Source organism: Abrus precatorius, unplaced genomic scaffold (assembly GCF_003935025.1).
Source record: "Abrus precatorius isolate BTA unplaced genomic scaffold, Abrus_2018 Scaffold2, whole genome shotgun sequence".
NCBI classification, from domain to species: domain Eukaryota; kingdom Viridiplantae; phylum Streptophyta; class Magnoliopsida; order Fabales; family Fabaceae; genus Abrus; species Abrus precatorius.
Genome location: NW_020874362.1, coordinates 24,937,822 through 24,962,373, shown reverse-complemented (window position 1 = coordinate 24,962,373; position 24,552 = coordinate 24,937,822). Strand labels below are relative to the sequence as shown.

Here is a 24,552-nt window from a genome sequence, read left to right as displayed (position 1 = left end):
AATCAATTGATGTGCCTCGATCTTCCTAGGTTCATTTTTTCTGCATGTAAAGAAAATTTAGCCAATCTCTTTATACTATACAAGCATGCATTGCAGGGTGAATGAAAAGGGTACATTAGTTTATTTTAATCTATAGGCTAAAAGCCTATTTGTAATAGAATGATGCTTTTTTGTCACTGGAAATTCTCTTTTAAGCTCAGTTTGACAAAGACAACAACAACCACAACAGCGATGAAACTGTGCAATAATGGAGCTCCAAAGCTTGTCCTTTGCTTTGCCCCCACTACTCCACAATCGCCCCTTTCTTTTATCAAAAATTAAAGCCACCATTTTTAATAAAGGGTTAGCTTTCAGCATTCAAAAGAATATGCATAGATCTCTCTCCTTTCAACCCGTCAATATTTTTCTAACAACAAACTTTTTAGCCTAGGCCTCCATCAAGCACTCAATTCCCACCTTTTCCTCCCTGCAAAGTTTCCAGATACTTAATTATGTTCCTTCAATTCCAACTTCAGCTCCATATATAGTTCATCGGCATTTTGCTTTTATTGTTATTTTCCCCTACCATAGAAAAATAATTAAAGAAAATTAAACTTCGCAATTAAATATATTAACTCTAATTTTCCACACTCTTAACTCTTACATTCAACTTAATTACACCTCATTCTATTTCATTTTTTCTTTCTTTATCACATATTCATTGTGGTGTAAGATTTGTTTTCCTCCCTCCAACTCCAAGAGTGTATACGATGTGAAAAAAAAAACATTTTTTTTTTATTAAATATGTATGATCATATCGAGTCCAACCCTTGATTGATAAAGGGTGGCAAATGGTTTTGCACACCAACACCAAGAAAATCCCTAGTTTGCCCTCCTCCATTTTCCTCATTCTGCACGTGTCTGCGTTTGGCATGGAGCATTTGTGACAAGTCACATGCAGAGTTCTCTGCCTTGTTCCCAACACTTGTGAGCACTAAACTTGAACCGTACATACTGAACTTGTTATCCCCATCTTGTCCTTGATTGTAACTGCATTTCAAACCTAGGCTTCCAAGCCATAATGGGTCACTTGAGGTTGCTCCAATTTGAGCAGCTTTTTGCAGCAAAGCTGTGGCTGACATGTTTGCCAATGAAGATGTTTGATGAGGTTGGTGTTGGGAGCTATACAAGGAAGGAACACTTGTATTATTGCCTAGTGGAAGTGAGGTAGTATTACTGGTTAGCTCTTGGCTGTTATTGGAGGAAAGCTTTGTTCCAAACACCCAATTTAGGTGATAATTAGAGGGTGGGAGATTTGAGCTTTGGACAAGTGGGGTTCCACAATATATTGTTTCTGAGTTTGTCGTTGATATTTCAAGTTGATGAATCTCACGCAAATTGCCATTAGCCATTGTTTCTTGAGCCTGAGAAGATGTTTGACCCATCCAAAGGGAAAGTCCTTTAGATGTTGGATTAGTTGTTTCGTCAATGCTTGAAACTGGCTTGAAAATTGATGAAAAATGGGTTGCCATATTAGGGCCTAGGGATGGTGTTCCCATTATGTTGTAACCAATGTTACCCCCTAAAGAGGTGTTCATGTCTGATGCTGCATTTACCCTAGCTGTTTCTTCGGCCAAGGCATCACAGAAGGCCCTGTGAGTGATGAAGCTATCCCTCCTGCTCAACCAAAAGTATATCAAACCATAAGCAAAATAATAGTAATAATCTTCTAAAGAGACATACGTAAGAAGTTTGAACTTCTGTTTTTTTTTTTTTACAACTACTCCATTTTATTGTATTGGAATTCAAGATAACATAAAAGCATGCTCAAAGAGTGTGTTTGTTTCTGCCACCATTTGCTTCATAGCAACAAATGGTCATTTTTACATTTCAGTACTTTGTATTTGTGTAAGTATGTAGACAAACGTATGATATCAGCTCAACAAAAGTCCAAATGGGAGTAACATGACAACAATATTACGGCATTGTGTCTTTTACTGACTAGCCTATAGAGGTTATAACCCCAAAATATTGTCACGGAGAAAACTGAATTGATAATCACAAAATATGAGTTTAACTATGACAATTCCAAACCACGAACTTTTGTCGTTTAGGGCTAAGTTTGCAAAAAGGCTTATCGAATTAACTTGTGTGGCTTCTTTCTTTGTCCTTTATTTGAACTAAGCCTTATTCTCCTAAAAGCCAAATATACAGCATAAACCCAGAGACCACAAGGAGAGAGAGAGAGAGAGAGAGTATTTCAGATGGTTCCACAGTTACTACTTCTTCAAAACAAAAAACTTGATCCTATCTGATTGATAACAGAGTTGGGATCAGCAAACTCAAGATGGATGTGTTAGTTACCTTGAAAAGATGGTTCCACAGTCACATTTATATTCTCTGGTGCCACAGGTCTTTGAATGAGCTTTCCAATCTGATTGCACAGCATAACGCTTTGAGCACTTCTCACACTTCCACTTCTTTTCTCCATGCTTTCTGCAAAAGTGCTTCTTTATCCCAGTTAAGTCTCCAAGAGCCCTTGAAGGATCGTGGTGTACACAAGTCTTCTCCGGGCACACATAAACCCTTTTCCTTGCTTCCTTGCTCGTCCTTTGCTTAAGCTTCCAAGGAAGGTTGTGTCCACGTCGATGGAGTTGAAGATTTTGATCCCTTTGAAAACCCTTCCCACATGTTTCACACAAGAATCTGTTGGTAGCCATAAGAGTCTTTGGTGATAAGGCTATGACCTCAGCTTCAGGATCTGTGCAAATAAAAAGATTCCCATAACATTTTTTTTCTTTTGATAAAAAAAGCAAATTAGCTTTGAATATACCTATCATGATAAAGCTAAAGAGAGATTGATAAAGAGAAATGCTGAGATGAAAGATTAAACATGCCTGGATTTCCTGGGAGGTTTCTCTTCCTCTTCAAAACTGGAGGATTCTTGTTGGATGCAGCACCAGTTGGGTTTGGAGGGAAACCATTGGTGATTTCTCCTTCATCCATCTTTTTTAGCATCTTCAAACTGTTTTCTTGGATTCTCAGTTTGACTCAATTTACAGAATAAGAACTCACACGAACAGTTTCAGTAGTGAGAAGAAGTATTATATGTTTGAAATTGGATTATGGGAAAACGCAAGAGAATGGGCAACTAGCTTTGTTAGTTATGTGTGCCTTCAACCCTAAACAACACAAACTGATATATGCAAGATGGGATCTCTCTCTCTCTCTCCCCTCTCGAGTGTTTGAGTTGATTTAATTATCTACTTTTTAGGTGGAATAAAAAAAATAAAGATGCTGTGGGAGGCGGTGAAAAGTTGAAGAGGAAAGAGAGACTGAGTGAGAGAGATAAAGGAGGGGGCAAAAAAGGGAGAGGAGGTGAAGCAAAGGTGTATGATGACACATATGATGAGGTCGGAAGAAAGTTAATCCCCATTTGGAATGATTATCCCATAATTTGTTGTTGCTTTTTGTTTTCTTATTTTTAATCATTATTTATCATACAATAACCTTTTCTAAGTTTTTATTTATAGTTTGTTTATTATATAGTAAGGAACTCCAATGTGCCTTTCTAGTAGGCACACGAAGACATCTATTTACCTCAGAATAGTAATGCTCAATTAGCTTGAAAGTAGAAAAGAAAAAATTGATTCAATGTATATTTTATTTCAATTGGCTCAGTTGTACGTAGCCATCGGAGCAGTCCCATCCAATCATTTTAGATTATATATATATATATATATATATATATATATATATATATGTTTTACATGTCTTCAAGTTTCTTTTATTTTTGGTATAACTATCTATCTTCTATCCTTTTTTCTTTCGTGCTCGCCTTCACAAATTTTTGTTTTATAGTACAATTTTCATTGTTTGATGTCTCAATGTCCATTCTTTGATGCATAATGTTTTATGGTGTCTCAAGATAACCTCTAAATTTTAAGATAACAACCTTACCTTTGTGTTATGATTCAGCTCTCAATTCTAATTTAAATATTAATAAAAAAAAAAAACTTGGTGTAATTAAGCACTGCCCTCAGACTCATATGATCACTATGTACTGATGCTATATATAGGGTTACATAATCATGCCTCTATAAAACAGGTTGCTCAAAAAACACTATTTCTGCAGAACTGGTCATGTACTTAGATTAATATGACAGCTTGAATTATCCTCACAGCCACACCCATTTAAATCAAAGCGAGTACTGTGTTTCTGTCCTAAAGAGAAAATCATTGTGTCTCGTGTGGTGAGTGTGACTTGGAAAGAGGAACCTACCCAATCACAAACACCTTTCTTTAATGTTGATGTTCCACAAAAGGCAAAATATTGAGTCTATTGAACTTGGTCAAAGTGAAAATGCTGGTCATTTTTCAAAGAAGATTGATACATACCAAAATATTGTAAATTTCCATTGCTTGGCACCGGGTTGAAAGGAAAGAGAGAGTGCAAATTTGCCATTATAAACATCGAACGGCTAGCTACCTGTTCATTAATTTGTTTTGAACTCTTCTTAGAAAACAGCCATGCACGTGTGTCCATGCACTCACCAAACTGTCAAGGGAAGGATAAATCCAAAGGAAACGACCAAAGAAACACAGAAGAAAAGGGAATAATCGTCTATATGACAACATGAGTATGTCTCATTGACTGCATTTCTAGCGTTCTTGGCTTTTAATATACTTCAAACTAACATTTGTATGTTTCTTGTTCTTAATCTTTATTGTTATTGTCGATTATATTTAGTTTATCATTAACTATTACTGTCGTTACATAATTATGGGGTGATGTAACCAAGCAGTGAGGCTTGTATACCTTTAATTAATTTCTTAACATTAATTCAAAGTCCACGAAGACCTTCATTTGGTAATTATTTTTTTAGTGTAGATAGATATATATTGCCAACCATATTCCCTTAAAAAAATATTTAGATATTTAATTTACTTTACATAGCTTTTTCTCAGCATCCTTAACGTACAGATTCTTTTTGTTTTAAATAGAGATTAAACTTTTATTAGTTGGAAATGTTTAATTGGTGGACTGCCTATATGGAAATGGGCCATCAATATAACCACAAAATCAACGGTTATATTTTCTAGTATTAATACTTATATATTGAACAATTTGGTTGTTAAATAAAGTTGTATCCACTTTTTTAATTCATTTATTAATAAATATACTGCTAAAAGATTATATCGGAGGAGGAACAAAAGTCCTCCCCACTATCTTCAACCACACCACCACGATAGAAAGAAAAGAGAGAAGTTTGCTTACCCTCAACGCTAAGTTTTTATTTTTAATACTATAAATGCTAATTATTTGAATTTCATTTAAATGCATTTTCAGAATAACAAAATTATACCGTCTTTTTATAACACTTTAATAGTTTCTATTATTTAACGCATTAAATAATATATAATGACTTCTAGTTAAAGGACCATAGCTTTATATATAAATATCTTTAAATTTAGCTACCTGTTGATGTTAGAGTCTGAACTTGATAATGTTTGTAACAAGTGTGTACGTGTTACTTTTAAATATTTATTTTCGTTTTTATTTAAAAGTATTTTTTATTTAAAATAGTTGTTATAACTATATTAATGATAATATTATTTTATATTATATAAAAAATTCTTAAATATAAATAATGATAGACATATAAAAATAGAGTTCTCTAAATTAACACGAAAATTACTATAAAAATAGAACATTAGGAGACAGGCAGCTGACAAAGGCAGTGAATTTTTGGAAGTTTGAGCAGTCGTCTCCTTGTGGGCTGACTTTTCCTGTTAATTTCCCAAATCCTTAATCATAATCTAATGATTTTTTCCTTTCTAACATTGTTTAATATAAATCTTTGGAGTTTAGTTGTTGAACGGTGGTGGCCCTAGAATATTCTCTCCCCCTCCAACACTCCCCCCAAAGGCTTCAACTTTCAAGGCCTTGTGAGATTCCTATTCAAACCCCAAAGGGTCCCCCCTCCAAATAGTCTCCATTCTCTATTTCTCTCTCTAGCTTCACATAGTTAGAAACAGTAGCCATTTGAAAAAAAAAAGGGTTTAGGGAAAAGCAAATTGTTGTCACCAAGGGTATGTTAAGTTTCTTCCTTTGTCCTTTTGTAATAAACTGAATGGAATTGTTTTATAATTAATTGTCCGTGAAATCTTAGTAAAGCAAGAAAATATCATTCCCTGCTAATTTGTAGGCACGCATAATTTTAATTACAACTGATATTTTGTCAATTTTTCATCAACAAAACGATAGTTTATATGAGATTCACTTTACTTTGATAATGCAATTTGATTTGTAGGTTGCTCCAATATTAAATCAAGCTATAACATTGATCCAATGCTTAATGAATGTGACACACACACTCAACTAAAACATATTGAAAACGAGGTTATGCAATTACTAAAGGGTAGTCTTGTAAAGTGCAAAAATTCAACGAGTTAGACTTTGCTTAGTTAAGTTGGAATTATTGTCCAGTATTAGATCTAGGATTCCAGTACAGGAACTCACATGCTTCTGCTTAACAAAAGCTGGGGAATATTTGCCTTTTTTTATATTACATAATTAATAATTCAGTTCTTTAATATTTTTCCCTTTCCTTTATTTTTGTTTTAATATTAGGTCATTTTCTATACACATGGCAAGATGGTAGATCGAATTGCATTTTAGCCAACCAACTTTACAGGGGAAAAAAAGGCAGCACATGAATATTCTTTTGGATTTGCAAATTTGTACTTCACTTTTCGAGAGATATGCTCGGTTTCTTTATAATGCATTATTGCAGTATGTTCCTTCAGTAGAATAACAATGTAACTCATCAACGTTCATCATTTTGTTTTTCATTTTCAAACTTAATATTTTCTCAAATATATTAATTCATCTTCATGTAACACATATAGAATTTTTTTAGTATGTGATTGGGTGAACGTTTTCTAAACTTAATCTACTTTTCATATATAATTTTTAGTTAACAGTGAGTTTAAATAAAAAAAATCATAGGACAAATTATATATATTTGCACCCGTATGATTTAACAAAGTTATACACAATTTTTTTCTCTAGCTAACATTATATATTATACTGTTGAATAAATTGAGGACGGTATGGGGACAAAAGAAGAATAAATATATGAAAATTTTCATTGAAACCTTAAAAAATAAAGTATACTTTATAGTTAAAACCTTTTATCCTGAAATTAAATTTATTATATATATATGTGTGTGTATAGCAGAATAAATAAGTAAAATGTTTGATTAAAATTAAATATTTTTTTTAAAAAAAATTGCGTTTAGGTGCCCCAAATACGAGTTAGATGCTCCCCAAATTAATGCCCACTCAAACATAACATTAGTTAGTAAAATGCGAGCATGCAGATTTAAACCACCATCTTTCATAAATTATGAAATTATTTATCATTAAATTAATTTAAATGGTTTTAAGATTCGTTATGCACTTTATATACAGTAGCAAATTTCAGCTAGAATTTTCTGAATTATAAGTTGCTCCTTGGACAAGTGATACGGATGATGCATCAGATCAAGAGTCAATAATAAAAATATATGATGTCGCTTTTGATAAAATAAAATGTATTAAATGTTTTCAACTAGTATTTTTTTATAATATTTAGTAAAACCATTCAATAAATAATTCCATAAAAATAGTTACAATTATCTTGTTAATGAGTGATATAATGTTACTAATACACCATTTAAATGATTATAAAATTAAATTTTAAACATTTTACCTTATTAATTCAATAAATATTTTAAGTTAAAAGATTTATTAAACAATTTTTACATTTTTATGCAATTAATACTGTATTTTTTAATAAAAATATTTTTTTAATTTCTTAATTAAGGACTCTAGTTAACATTTACTTAGTTATAAGTCCTTTTACAACTTCCTCCTATAATTACCCCAAATATTATTGAAATTTTTTAATGTTTTAAAATATTAAATTAGTAAATATAAAAAAATAAAATAAATGAATTTATCTACTATTTTATTTAAGGTTTATTTCATGAAATATTAGAAGTTACTGATCCTAACAATCCTCTAATTTCTTAAAAGTTTTTTCAGAAATTTAGTTTTAATTCTTGTGAAAACTTTAAAACAACTTTTTTTAAGAAATGACATAAGTGTTATAATTTATTTAAAAAAATCTATTTAAAAACCATTCTTAAGAAACAAACAAACATACCCTAAACATGTCTCGGTAATAATGTTTAAGTGAATACACAAAAACTTAGGCATCCTCAGACTAGTTACCTAAGAATTCATATGCAAAGCTGGGCATCAAAACATTGTGGATAAATACGAAGAAAGAAAAAAATATTGGATTAATTAGCAGTATATTTAATAAGAAAAACAAATGCACAAGTATATGTTATTTATTTATTGTCTAAGGTTAATTATAAGGTCTCTTCAAGATTAAAGGGCTTAAGACTAATTCCTGCTTATAGGTGCTGCTGGTCCAATTTTTTTTTTGCATATGATAAAATTTAAATGCATAACATTTTATCAAATAAATTAACTTCACGTATACCAACCCATCCTTCGGGTTATACAGATTCAAATAGATACACATACAGTGGACAACCATGCATTACTCTCTCTTTCGCCAGTATTGAGTGCTAAGGTGTGCTCTTTGTATGATTGACAACTTTTTGGTCAACATTGAAAAAGCACGTAGTATTTTATGGTGAATCAATTTTAAAATGAAGTCCCTATCACTTATGGTGCGACTCTTATATGGTGTTATTTAATATTAAGATAAATCAACAAGAAACTCAAGCGTGGTTTTATGAAAATTAAATCTTCTTTATGACCCCACCAAATTTAATACAGGTAATAATAGATAATTAATTAACAACAGTCAATTATATAAACGGGATAGGATTGTCACATTGGATACTGAACGCGCTTAGAGGCTGAAGAGGCAAGCACTGTGTCCTCATGGATATGGAATTGACCACCACTATAACCTCAATCAACCAATTATGATATTGCCATCTAACCTAATATTAATTAAGAAATATTCACAGTATAATAGACTAATTCTGTCAATGAAAATCATTTTTATTCTCAAAATTAAAATTTAATATTTTAATTAAAGAAAATTAAGTATACACTTCTTAAATCAAATCTCGCTAGCTTTTTTTTTCCCTTCTCGATTACGGTGCACAGCTATTAATTATTCCTTTTTATAGAGGCAGTAGGGACCATGTAAATGTAAAGAAAGGGAGTGCAAGAGGGAGTGAGACCAAATAATGCCCAAACCAGAGATTATTTAGTCATAAAATTTGATGTCAAGTTGTATTATATAGTAAACAAGGTCACTGTCTATCTTCTTTGTATGTTTTTCCGGGAAGGTCACGATCAAGTATTATATGAGCATTGTTGAAGCTCCACTACGAAAAAAGAGAGCAAAGTTTAATACGAGAATAAATCAATAGGGATTGTCCTTCATTGCTCCTTGAATTATTGGCAAATTTGGATGGGGAAGGGAGCAAAAAGACAGATTTTTTTTATAAAAAGAAAACCCCTCCTTTGTACGAATAAAAGTGTACGTAACATTGGCCCCAAGGGAATAAAAGTGTATGTATAAAAAGTGATATTTGTTATCTACCTTGCTTTCTTTATAAATTGATTGTGGCTTTTAAAATTTTGTAGGGCACAAAATACTTTCTTTTTTAAAAGATTGGAAAACAAATACTTGCACAAAGAATATTGTGATAGCAAGATTAGAGCTACGAAAATGCAAATTGATTAATCATGTCATTTAAATCAATAATTATAATATTTAGTATAGATTTTGTAAGAGCTACTTAATTATTGACTTGATTAATTTAGAGTTATTAAATAAACACAAAATAAAGAGAACTTGTGATTTTTAAAAGATAACTTTTAAAAAGTGCTAGAAATATATATTTTTTTAAAATTTAATTATCACTACTTTACTTCTTATTTTTGCTCTTAATTTTTTAAATAATTTGTACTCACATAATAAATATATATTTTTCAATCATTTAATATGCTTTAGTTAATTTTATAATTAATTTTATTAATTGACTCTAGTTCAATTAATTAATTATATAACTATAAACTTTCTCAACTTACTTTGTAGGTAAAAACAATAGATTTATAATTTTAACAACAAAACCCTTGTGAAATGGCTCCCACAAACTCCGTGAACAAGCATAATAAAGGAATTAATAAAATTTTTTGACACACAAATTGAATACAAACATGTTAATGAAGTATTAAGTATCTCATGGGATGGATCACGATTCCCTTAAATTAAGGAATATATACTTGGAAAGAGCTTAGGGATTTCAACTAGAATATTTGTAACAAAAACTAAATCGTTAGTGAAAAGTTTAAAGATCTATATCAATATATATTATACTATACTAATATTTATGTATCCATCGCATATATTAATGTATTATATCTAAAAACTTATTTGTCAATATAACATATTATATTATCTTTATAAATTTAAACTGTATACTAATAATTTAACTTTTGCTAGAAAAAATTACACCAAAAGAAATTAATTAAACATTAAATTATTAATAAATGATAAATTTTTTAATATAAGAAGAAGAAACTAATATATATATATATATATATATATATATATATATATATATAATCGTAACGTTTTTTTTTTATCTAACATTAAACTTTGTTTTGGATACTATTAATCATGACTCTTAATTGACATGGTAATACGAGCTTCTTCGCTTCACTGTTCCATTTTTCTGATCCATTTTCAATATGAATACCACTGCTACTTCCTGGTGCTAATTCCTCAAATGTGAACACTCTTACACTCCAGATGTTATTATAAAAAAAAATCATTTATTAATAATTTAAACTAATATCTAGTACTGTATATTTTCATTAAAAATAAACTATTAGTATAAATATTTAAATTTATACTAAAAATATAATACATTATGCTAACAAATAATTTTACTAACAAAATATTAATATATATCATCAATAAATACAAATGTTAACATATTAGAATAGGCCTTCAAAATATTTACTAATAATTAAATTTTTATTAAACAAAAAAAGCTATGCTAACAAAAAGTATTTTAAGATTCAATAAATTTTTATTATTTTATAGTAAATGATAAATTTTTATAATGTGTCACAAACCCTCAACATGATAACACCAGCAAAAGTATTGACACTTCATGCACCAATGATTGGATGTGGCTAGACGAGCTAATTATTCCTGAAGTTATCAATTTAGTCACTAATGCAGTCATTACCATACTAAGAGGAATGGAATACAGAACTTAAAAGATGATAGGGACATTTGGAGACAATAATGTGTGCCAATTACTATATTATGCATCTTTATCTCTCAAGGAACAACTTTTTCATCCAATTAAAGGAGATAACTTTGTTCCTTATTTATCCTTAACAAAATACAAATTAAAGCTCTTTACCATGAGCCATCAAGCATCCATCAATATATACTTAGACAATATTTTGAAAAAAATATTTTTTTACTTTAAAAGTAAATATAAAAAATCATTTTCATTATTTCATTTTCTATATAAACATTAAAAAACAGACCATAGAAGTAAAAACATGTAACATTACTACAACTCTTCCATTCTTATGAACACGGTAGCTCAACATTTTCATTATTTTAGGAATCTTTGTTCCTAAAATAGCCATATACTTATCCCAAAGGTACAAACCTTTATTTATTTATTTAAAGTATAAAAAAATTGTCATTTAAAAAAAATAAATATATCTTAATTAAACTTAAAACATAAATTACACTAAGTTTAAATGATTTGCAAATTAATTAAACATAAGTCTCACTTGACCTGAGTAATTTATATACAAGCATGCCTCATACTAATATTAAATATAATATAGTCATATTCAATTGTAAGTTGTTTAAGTTCAGTGCAACTTATGCGTAACATATAAATTATTTGAAAGAAGTATTATGTTTTAGGACTGAGCATGCTATTAGTGAATATAAGGCGTGCTTAATTGATGTATAAGATAAAAATGTAGTACGACTTGTGTTAGAGACAAAAAATAAATTCAAAGTTATGGAGTTATAAAATCTCAACTATTATAATGACAATCAATACTGTGTAAATATATAAAAGCTAGTAATTTGATTTATATTAAATAGTTAATTTTTTCTAAAAAAGTATATTTTATTATTTTATTTACTTAGACGAAATTTAATTTTGAGTACTTTACAAACCTTAATGCGTAATACAATTCTCAAATATATTTTAGTGTGGTATAATTTTAATCTTTATATTTATTAATATTTTAATTTTTTTAAATTTTAATATTTTTAAACATCAATAATTATGTGACACTACAAATTGATATACTTTTATAGAAAAAATGATACATGTGAGCTTCTTAATTAATCATATAATCACTAAAAACTAAACATGTTGAATTTAACAAAAATAAAAACAAAGATTAAAAACCCAAAATCTGAAAAGAAACATAAAAATAAAAACATATTTAATCTATGTAATAAAAAATGCAAAAAATTAGAAACATTAGCCTTAAAATGCAGCAATTATGTAATAGGGCATATATAAAATAAACTTATAATTTAACTATTTGGAGTAAACAAAATTATAAAGTAAAAAATATATATATATTCATTTATCATTAATTTTAATTGGTTTACTTAAATGTTTAGTCTCTAAAATTATAAATTGTTTATTTTAATCTTTTAAAAAAAATTTGATTTTGATTTTTGCATTTAAGAAAGTTATGTATTTTTGTCCTTTGTTAGGAACCAAAATCATGTATTTTTTAAATATTTTTAAGGATTAAAATGTGTTCAAAATTATATATTTTTATCAAAAGTAAATACTTTGATGTTATTACAGGTCATGATTGCCAACGACAAAATCTTCTTTTAATTATATATCGTATATAAATATATCTCTTAAGCCTAATTACAAAAGATCAATCCTTGACTGCGTGTGTAAAAAATAAAATAAAGGAAAACCTTGACACTCACTTAAAAATTAGATATAATAAACTTGATATATTATTATTATTATTATTATTATTATTCAACACATATCGAAATATTTTTTTTAAAACAATGTGACAATGCGGGCCGGAGCGAATCTAGTTCGGGTGGCCCAGGTCCAATGTTATTTATCAGAAACAGTAAGGGATTTTCTGAGACCAAGTTTTGGTCGCGTGAATCAGACTACGAGTCTTGATCTTCTCTGCATTACATTCCTCATTACCATTTCTGTAATGCTCGCTTATTCCTGCATTTAAAGCTTCCATCATTCACAGAAAAGCAATGTCGAATTGAAATTCCCAGTGACAGTTACATTCAATGGACATAAAGGCTTTGGCAAAATCAAAGAGAGGTCACACACAACATCACAACAAAAAGACACACCATAGCCACAAACCCAAGGCCCCTTCACCATCTTCTTCTTCATTAGGCTCCAATAACTCTGCGAAGAACCCATTGGTGAACGAGGAGAAGAAAAGCCGTGGTTCTCGGTCTCAGCGTTCTTCTGCGCTTCCTAGCAATTGGGAACGCTATGAGGAGGACGAAGAGGAATTCGATTCTGCGTCTGAAAGTGCAAGAAAAACCCTAGATGTTGTCTTGCCTAAAAGTAAAGGTGCTGATTTTCGCCACCTTGTTGCTGAGGCTCAGTCTCATGCAGAAACGAGTTTAGAGGGTTTCCCTTCTCTCGATGACCTTCTTCCTGGTATGTGTTTCGCTTGAATAATCACCACTTATAATTATGGATGAAATTTAGGGGCAGTACTCTAAATCTTTGGCGATGTTCTCGAATCAAAATTAGAGTTTTATTTCGGTAATTTATGTGATAAAAGTCAGCGCTAACTATTGAAATGAAACTCCAATTTTGCTGCACATAAGTTTCGTCCCTGCAGTTAATATTTGATGGTTCCTTATTGTTCTTGTTATCTTTCACAAGTAGTGAATGATGAGCATTTGTAATTAGTTGGTGAGTGAATGATGCTTTTGTTTTTTATACAAATGTGGTTGAGATGTTTTATATTATGTGATATTTTTTACAGGGGAGTTTGGCGTGGGATTGAGATCTATGCTTGTGGTCAGGGGAGAGGACATAGTGTCGTGGACTGGAGATGATAATTTTGTTGTTGAGGATAAGACAGGTGAAAATCAGGAGGTACTTTTTTCACTTCCTTAACTTATGTTGATTTTGACTATAAGTTCAGTGTATATGTATAGCAATTCTTTATGAATCTATTAGCGATAGTTCATCTTATAGGATTATAGGCATGCTAGTGCGCTTCTTGAGCATCTGTAGTAATACTAGAATTGCTTGATATTGCTCGTTTATCAGAATTACTTAATTTATCAATGAGTATGCAGTCTGCAATCTGCATTAGAGTATCAGAAGCTTTTATTGTTTTCTGATTTCTCAAACTATTTTTTTTTCTGCAAAAGATGGTTATTGGGAATTACAATTCTGCTTTGTTATGATTTTAGTTTTGCTGTTGTTCTCTGTGATTTTTTCCAGCATTCTATTCAATATTTACCCTTGCAGTTCTTCATTTCTTACTTATTTTTCCAATATGCTGTCTCCCAACTTCATTTAGTGTTGCCTTACTTCCCATGAATTGGATTTTCACGCAGGCATCATTTATGTCGTTGAATTTGCATGCTTTAGCTGAAAGTCTTGCAAAAGTTGACATATCAAAGAGATTATTTGTTGAGTCTGACCTGATCCCCACTGAGTTGGTATGTTTACACTCTAAATTATTGATCTTGAAAATTATGTGGCTAGCTGTCTCATTGCAAATATCTTAACATTGAAAGTTAAATTGTATTTCATAATATTTATTTTTATGTTCCCTCATATTCTTATTTTTCCCTCTGAAATTTGGGTAGAGGCATGGCTAGAGTGTGGCATAATTAATTTTACATAGTTTTACATTTGATCCAACTTGCACTTTTCTAGAACTTTTTTATGTTTTAATATCTTGTGAATTTATTTCTACTATTTGATGGACGGGAGACAATGGTACAAAACCATGGATTACATCATAACTGGTAACTTAGACACCTAGTTGTAAACATAAACTTTTACTGGCTTCTAAAGCTCTCTCTGTGTAGCATATTATGTGTAGCACTTCACTAATAACATTAACAATTTAGTTGAAGTGGGAAATAGTGATGGCACAATTTGATACCAATTGAGTTGCAATCTTTATTATCCGAACTAACCTTTTTAATTATACCCTAACCAACTCGTACTCTTTAGTTTGGATTAGTTGGATTGATCAGGGTCACAGGCTGGATTGGGTTCATGATCATTATTTTGTGGATTATTAGCCGATTAGGTGATGGCTTTTAGAAATAATTTTTGAAATAAAGTGTTATCAAAGGGGCCAATGCTGTGCTTTATTACATATCATTCCATGGTCATTTCCTTACCATTTATGAATTACTACCCCTTTGAATATTTTTCCTCCTATAAAAAAATTGTTTTGCAGAACAAGTCATTCAAGTTACTAACGCTTCCAATTTGAGGCGTTAAAATGGGGTTTACTCTGATGTCTAGTTTACAATTTATGGATTTGAATAGTTCAATTCATTTACACCCGTAGCTTTATCCTAAAAGATTTATGGCCTTTTTAAATCCATGCAATCAACCATAAAGGGTGATTTATATAGATATTTTCTTTTATTTTTTTCTCTATTTTGTTGCCACTGTGGTTGTGACAGTACTTTTTATCAATTGTAACATTGGGTATATGATTTATTGCTTGTCCTCATTAGTACATGCACGGATCATGAATATCATTCAGTGCTGCTGTATTGAAAGCAATCGTTATTTTAGTTATTTTTGGAATATGATGAAACCTTCGAACTTGAGCAAATTTTGTTCACTATGAGAAAATAGTCATGGCATGGAGTTCTAGCACAAGTATCATGTTGCTGTAGATGTCTGGAATTTTAAGTGAGAGCTATGAATATCCTATAATATGCCCTATGAAATCCATGATTATGTTGCAGGGTGAATTTTATTTTATCATCTGCAAAGTCATATTTTGCATTGATGTGGTTTATTTTATAGAGTGTGGAAGACTTCGCAGGGGGCAGGAATGAAGAACATGACAAACTAGAAATTACAGAGGACAGTGAACTAGCGACTAGGATGCCCAAAGAATTAAATTTAGATGATTTCACTGTAGATCAAGTTACCTCATCTAGTTCCTGTAGCAGTAGCCATGCTGCCTCTACATTCACCTTGTCCAATGACTTTACTGTTCCTATGAACTCTGTCAATGTTGAATTTCAGCAAGTTAGCGGTTCTGGTAAAAACAAAGCAACTATTCTAAGTTCAGGTGCTAGTTTACATTCTACTGGAGATACAAGAGGGAAACACACAGCATTTGAGGCGGCGGCTGCTGAAAAAGAACTAGATATGCTTCTTGATTCACTTAGCGAGTCAAAGGTTGTAGATCCTCGAGTCTCTTCTGTGGATCCTCTTCAGGTTTCAAAGAAAGAACCAGTGCCACCCAAAACTGCATCAGTTACTACTAGTCTAGATGATGCACTTGACGACTTACTGGAGGAAACATCCACTTTGATGAAGCCAAATGTTTTATTACGGCCACCCGAAGAAAAGCCTGTCCTCCACAGCATGCAATCTTCACCCTCTGGAAGCAAGTCCAAAGTGTCAGATGACTTCGATTCATGGTTTGATACACTATGATTTGTTAAGTCTTGTAATTCCTTATAACGTGTAATATGATGTGTTCATTACAGCTTATGCTAAGCGTGACTTTGTCCTTCTCCACCAGAGAGCCTGGTGAATAAAAAAGGACCTTCTTCCTGACCTTTTTCTTTGGGTCTGATACGATCAATTGCCCACGGTTGGTGCAGGTTTGAAACATTTGAGTACAGTTGAAACATTATAACCATTGTGTACAGAATTATACGTATAAAACACTTTTAACATGTTTTTTTTTTTGGGTCAAAAACACTTCAGCATGTTCATTTTTCAGTTATTTATTCATGGTTCAGCTTCCATAAGAAAAAAAAAAGTAATGGAAGGGGAAAATTATGCAGAATTTGCCGAACCTAGTGTTGTCATCTTTTCATTTTAGGATGCAATGGAACTCCCGATTTAATTTTACTGTTGACATCTGCATTTAGATTTATTAATCCATCAACAATCAAGAAATTAGGGACATTGGAAAATAAGATACGATGAAATTCTTTTTGTCAAATACGATAAATATTTTATTTTCTATAGTAATTCTTTTACTATTCTTTCTCAGCTAGTGCCTTGGAGGTAACTGTTAGCATTTGTAAAATAGAAATTACACTTTTCAGAGCGTTTGGTTTTAGGCATATAATGAAAATAGGTGGGAAAAAAAAAAGATCAAGAGAAACCAATAGAATCAAGAATCAATTTAGAAGACCACTTAATATAATAAATGTGCAAAATAATTTTTTTGCAGCATGTGCGAAATATTTTAAATTATGTTGTAACTGAAGATTAAATCTGTAATAATGTATGTATTTTTAATTATTAAGTCATATTTACCTTGAGTTAAGATTTTTATGTGCTATTTTACATTGTAATATAGATACATAGATGGATAAGAGAATTTACTTATTTTAAAAATCAATCTTTATTACTTATTCTACTCAATAATTTTAATTATAAAACAAGTTATCAATTTATTTTAAAGGATGAGAAATTTTTTTTTAAGCATATATCATCCTTCACGTTTTTCATTGTTAAAATAAAATACAAAATAAAGTATAACAAGTAAAAGTAGCAATAAGTCATAAAATATAGTGAATACATTGCACATCGTTATGATTTAAGAATTGAATACACAAAAACGCGTAAAATCATCGACGTTACTGGGTAGTCGCAATCATCAACCATTATTATTACACAAAGTTAATCTCTACTTCGACTTAGATATATCCATTTACACAATCATACGTAGTATCGATACGTATCAGATAGAAAGATAAACTCTCATCTCATAACTAATATGGAAAATATTAATTGAATAGAAAATGATTTGTTTTACTCTTTGTCGGTGCGAGACGAAGTTAAACAAAAAGCTAACACGCAACGCACCAAAATAATAACAGCAGCAAAATAGCAAAAGGAAGGGTCCCAGAAAGGTGAATATCTCCATTTCTTGTTGTTCATATTTGATTTGTTTACGCTACACAGCCTTACAGATACCCCTAAAGTCAAAAGTGGAACCTTCCTAGTACCACTACACCATCCATACTATCACACTGTGACATAATCATGAATGCCCCAAGTATGACTCTCATCTTTCCTTTGTTTCTAATCTACCTGCAGAGAATTTTAATTTTAAATTTTAACAATAGTTAAAAATAAATTATTTATTTTTAATATGTTTTATATATTAATTTTGAGTCTTTATTATTATTACTTTTTTTTTTTGCTATTATGAGTCTTTATTTTTAAAAAATGTTTCTCTTTTATTATGTTACATGATTTTTACTGTACTGATATTTAATTTCTTTGATTCTTCTTCATTTTTATTTTTATTATATTTTTTAAATATTAATACATTATATTTTAATTTTCAAAATTTGAATTTTTACACTATATTAATAAGATAAAATATTGAATTCAATCATACTTGAAATCTTAAAATTTTCATAATTTTTAAGTTTTACATTTTTCCTATTTAATTTAATTTACAAAAATATTAAAATTAAAGTAAATATAGTGTTATAAAAATGAGACCATCTTTGTTTCTAGTTTAAAAGAAAAACAAAAAACAAAACATAAAATAAGTTTTATCATATTCTATCACATTCTTTCTAATTTTATAATTAAACAATAATGTCCATATCTAGTGACAATTCATTTTGTGTCCTTTTATTTATCTCTATCCATTACTCCAATCATAACTTTCACAATAACTTTATTGGGAGTCTCCCCAACTCAAAGATGGTATGTTCTACCGAGAAAACGAAAATGAAAATCCGCAATAGAAAAACTTGTTCCCATATCATCAAATTTCTCCATTCATTTCGAAATACATAAAATATATATATATTTTTTATTACATTTCTCCCTTCTCTACAGCCTCCCAAGGAGGAAATCACTATATCCGGAAGAAACATGTAATAAAATAAGAGAAAATCAAGAAGGAAAAAGAACAATTTATAGAATATAACAAAAAGAATAGCAAATGATGAAAGAGTCACAGCCATAGAGCCCGTGCTTCTTTAAGTATGGGAACCAATTCCCCTGAAATATGAGTAGCCATAAGACGATCCAATCCTCCAAACAATTTGCCACCAATAAAAACCGCTGGAAATTGCACTTTCCCATCATTGCCATTAACACCCACAATTGCTTCCAATTCTCTAACAACATCCACTTCATCATTCTCCTCCACTTCGTGTACGGCAGGGTTAACACCAAGACCCAAAAGCAATCGCTTCACAACATGGCTCATGCAACAACCACGTCTCGCAAAGACTATGACAGCGTTTTCTAACACCATGTTGAGCACCATTCCTTTGGGAGAAAACGAAGAGGGGTGAGAAATAATAGCGGTTTGGGTGTGGGTAGTTAATGAGTGTGGCCTAATTGTGAAGTGAGTGTTGGGTGTGTGTGTGATGAGAGGTTGCCATGACCTACAAGGAATTGCTTGTTGCATGGTGTTTTGGAGTAAATGAATGAAGGTTAGAGAGAGAGGTGTGGTTTGGGGTGGTTGGGTTATGGTTATAAAAGAGGAATATATATATAAATGGGGGAAGAGGTGGGGGTGAGTGGTTGATGATTTGAAAGGGTCATTAACTCGTAACGTCAACTGCAAAATAAGCATTTTTTAGTACATAAATATTTCTAAGATTACGCGGTGTTATTTGGTCATCTTACGTTTTAGGTTATGTCACTTCCTCCTTTGTTTTTCTACGTTTTCATTTTGGACGGCCATCCCACTTTGTAAGTCACTGTTGCTAGTGTTGGACCAAATGTCCAACATTTTTCTTCCTATTTTTTACATTAAAGCTTTTCCAGGAAAAAGTTATGTCCCATTTAAGGTCAGGCATATCATAATTAAGTGATATCTAAGCCCTTATCATAAAGAATTGATATTAAATATATACAAATAACTCCAAATGAATTTGCATTTAAAAGTTATGTCCTTCCTAATTAAGGGATTATTTTTGGAGAAAAGAGAGAAGCAAATAACACAGCCGTTTTCAATTAAAACAAGCAAGAGAAAATGAGAAAGTATTATAAAATAAATGGTTTCAGTGGAAGTAACGCTCCTTAACAAGAAATGGAGCTATGAGCTTAGGCTATGTTAACTTGCCCATGAATAAACAATTTTGTGAGGAGAATGAAGGGTACTGACAACTACTAATATTGTTTGAAAAACATGAATGGAAATATTTAGGAGATAACAAAAACAAGAAAGAAAATGGGAAAAGTGTGGAGTGAGACACACGTTGACAATGGAAGGGACGACGTAAGCGTCATAGGCATCGTGGCATGACATAAGGGGGAAGGACCCACCATGTGCCAAGGATTAAGCTCTATCCATCGATGACGTCACCACACCCCACCAATCATAGCATTGTCTTGCCATAAATTGTTAGAAAAATTATCGTTTGAGTTTAATTTTAATATATTATTAGTATAATTTTAAAAAAATATATTATAACTGTAATTTTTATAATAATTATTAAATTATTAATATAGAAATATATGATTGATTGATGTACAAATATATTTAAACTAAATTGTATTTACACATACAATAATTGATAAATAGGATATGTAATAATTTTTTTTATGAAATGCAGTGCCACGTAACGTAATAAAAGTTGGATTGTGATGACATGAGCGTGGCTGAAGCTTAAGTGGGGTGGGGACGAGAAACGACACAGAGGAAGCTTCGTTGTGCATTCATAAAACGACACGCGTTTCAAATCGAAATCGTGCACTCGCACAATTACAATAATGCCCTGTTTCGCGGACCCTCAGCAATAAATTTTGTGACGTGTGTTTCTTGTAAGATAATAATGAATCAGATAAACACAAAAACTTCATGTCACCGGACCTTTCAACATTTCTCAATATCATATTCATAAGGGATTTCACTTTTTTCATTTTTCGTTAAGTTAGTTCATTTCTTTTTTTTAAAATTATATAGATTTCATTTTTACAATTTTTTTTCAAAATTTTTAATTAAATTTTTTAAAGATTTTACAATATGTAAGATTAAAGTTTTAAAAAAATAACGTTTCAATATTTTTTAATTTTGAATGAATTTTCTTACTTTAATTAGTTATTTTTAAATAACAGACAATTTAAGAAATTAAATTTATAGATATTTTAAGTAAAATAATTAGATTTAAGAGTCTTAGGTGAAATATTTGATAAATAGTTAAATTTGCATAATTTTTAAAATAGAGGGATTCAAACAATCGAGACTAAAATTAGCCGTAACCTAAGCTAGATGAATAAAAATTTGAACTAAGTTTAATATTTATAACTTAGTTTTTTTTAAACTTTACAAATTACATAAAATATGAATTTATATATAATATTCTTTAAAAAAATACACAATTTAAACATATTGATATTATTAAGTAGTATAGTTTTTTTATATCTTATTATTTATTCATTTTTTATTACATACAATTTTGCATATAATAAATATAAGTGTTATGTATATTTTATACTTTTGGTTGAAAATACAATTAAAAATAATGTCAGTTTGAATGGTTCTTATCACATGTCATGATGTCATGATAATGTGATGAGAGTTGCTTATCTCAGTTTTGGAAATGTATGTATGATGTGAAAATGTTTTGTGTACAAGTGAAGGAAATAGTTTTGGATGTATGAGATTCTTTTAATATAACATGTTACGATTAAGTTATTCATCTAAAGTTACATTTATTATTTTAAAAAATTAAAAGACCTTAATTTTTTTGTTATTTTTTTCAAAATTATTCCTTAAACAATTTAAAAATGTAGACTCCTTTCACAATAAATTTTTAAAGAACAGTTTCACAAGATATAATTCTGGATCCAGGATCCATTTATTAGTAAGATGGAGGTGAGATAAAATTCATGCAAATTCATGATTCATATTTATATATCTTCGTTTTTTTGTTTTTTTGTTTTTATCTTTTCTCTTCCGAAATCGGTTCTTTCTCTCCTTTCATATCTTTAAGAAAAAATAGGCTTGAAAATATGAGGTATAAATAAAAAGCAAAAACTGGTGTAAATAATAAAAAAGCTATTTTGTTTTCCAACAATAATTAACTATTTCAAAATAAAATTGGGCCATTCTTTGGCAAGCATCCTACGTGTCATCAGTCCCATTCCCTATCCTTGTTTTTTAGACTCAATAAATTTGGGCTATTTCTTTTTGGGTTGGGTTAGTGTTCCAGTGTAAATTTATAGGATTAAGTTTTGGTCTCTCCTATTTTTAGTTTCATTAAAATAATCTTTAAAAGTAAAATATTTCTTTAGTATTTGACTATTGTAATTATTAATTATAATCCTTATTTTTTCATATGTTTATCAAAATAATTCTTACAATAGGCAAAATATTATTTTAATTAACAACATATAAAATGTTTCATTATTTCAATTCCAGTTATCATAAAGACATTATTTGTTCTATTAAACAAATTAATTTGACATGTTAAGACATATTACGTGAGATTTAACGACAACATAACACAGCAATGTATCTGGAAGTTTATTTATTTTTTTAAAATTTGTTAATTTTATTTTTAAATAATCTATAGAATTAAATTCTATAAAAATTAAATTGACTGATCAAATATTATTTATGTCATCATTCAATGTTATATATAATATTTACTTAGTATTTAATATAATTTAGAGTTTACTGTTTAAATGATGATAAAAATTAATATAATTAATAAATGTCTAAGTAATGAAAAAGATTAAAATGATTGATAATTAAAATGGTTGATCCAATCACAATATATATATATATGAATTTGTTTGAAATTATATCTTTTAATAAAAATGCAAGATTAATCAAATTAATCGTTGCGAACATCGATTCGCAAATATATGCAACAGTTACAGTGCTTCAACCTTTGCATTACATGGATCTTATAGATTAAGAGTGTATATTCAGATTACATGGTGCTAATATTTTTATGGTGTTGTGGCATTGGGCCCTTAGACTATATATGTATCATGCATCATGTTTATGTGGGTATTTAATTTGCATTGGTGTGAACACCATTTTTGTTCCATTTTGGGCTGGTTGGGAACTGGTAAGGAAAGGTGGATATTAACATGTATTGCTATTAATTGTGATTGCTATTTTCTGGGGTAGACTGTTATTTATTAATTTATATAAAGGTTGAATTACCTTTTCAAGTTCTCAAATTTTATATAACAAAAAGTGAAAATTAAATTTCATGATACTTCTAATAAATGTATTTCAAAATTATTTTTCCCTACTTAGTCGTATAAAGTAACACTTTTTTTCAAATAATATCCCCAAAATAAAATGATATGAGATAAAAAATTTTGATAAATAAAAGTAATTACTAGGTATATATAAAAGAAATTAGATTATGGAAAGCTATACTTGGCTTAATAAGATAGTGTGTACCGTGATATTCTAAAATTTTTGTATAGGTACTGTATTCCAAAAATTTATACCAATAAACACAGCAAATTAAAAAAAATATTATATATAATTTATTTAAAATTATATTATTTATATTATTTGTTATATGGTCCTATTATTATTATTATATATATATATATATATATTATATTTTTAATTATTTTATTTTATTTTTCTATCATTTTTTAATAAATTTTTAGTTTCAAATAAAATATAACTTATATTTAAGCAATTTCTATTTATTATAAATAAAAATAATTATAACATAATATATTAATGTAATAATTAAATAATTTAAATATTAATCATCCTCATCTTATTAATCATCCCTGCCTACCTTGTACAATTAATTAAAGATAGAAAAAGCATCACAATCGGTGAGAATATTGCTTACTTGCATTGGGAGAGAGAACTTAAAAGTTCACTTATATAATAAAATTGTTTTTTCTAAAGTTTTAAAAAACGGTATAGTTTTATATGTTTATGTGTTAAAGATCAGTAAATGTTTTTTTTATAAAGACAAAAACTATTTTTAAATATTTTGTAAAAATTAATTTATTATCCAAGAGAATACACTGTCTTGAAATTGAAATAGTTACTAATAAAAATGTTATAATAAAAAATTTACATTATTACTTTATTTATTTTTTAAATAGCATAATAAAAGATAAAATCATAAAATAAAGTAAATTGCTTGAGTAGATAATATAATTCTATCACATGTTAATATATTTCCTATCGTGTGAGAATAAACAAGCCCACATGATTTGGTTATCACGATTTGCATAGTTGCTCAAAATGCTATAAATAATTGACCAAAAAATTATAAATAAGGCATATAAAAATTGTAAAAATAA

General features: G+C 29.5%; 3 protein-coding genes across 3 annotated transcripts; 1 reads left to right on the top strand and 2 right to left on the bottom strand.

Annotated features, from left to right (window-relative positions):
* Positions 1–437: 437 nt before the first annotated feature.
* On the bottom strand, positions 438–2,985 carry LOC113859674 (zinc finger protein NUTCRACKER-like). Its single transcript, XM_027492386.1, is given in 5 exon segments — positions 438–466; positions 808–835; positions 837–1,656; positions 2,344–2,740; positions 2,877–2,985. Coding segments are annotated over 5 exon segments (1,383 nt in total).
* Positions 2,986–13,202: 10,217 nt separating this feature from the next.
* On the top strand, positions 13,203–16,966 carry LOC113858433. Its single transcript, XM_027491095.1, has 4 exons — positions 13,203–13,749; positions 14,084–14,196; positions 14,667–14,771; positions 16,111–16,966. Exons 1-4 carry the CDS (start codon positions 13,365–13,367, stop codon positions 16,750–16,752), a joined length of 1,245 nt encoding a protein of 414 aa, XP_027346896.1. The 5' UTR covers positions 13,203–13,364; the 3' UTR covers positions 16,753–16,966.
* A 2,068-nt stretch (positions 16,967–19,034) lies between these two features.
* LOC113858989 (glutaredoxin-C9-like) lies at positions 19,035–19,771 on the bottom strand. The gene has a single exon (XM_027491805.1). It carries the CDS (start codon positions 19,712–19,714, stop codon positions 19,253–19,255), a length of 462 nt encoding a protein of 153 aa, XP_027347606.1. The 5' UTR covers positions 19,715–19,771; the 3' UTR covers positions 19,035–19,252.
* Between the last annotated feature and the right edge of the window lie 4,781 nt (positions 19,772–24,552).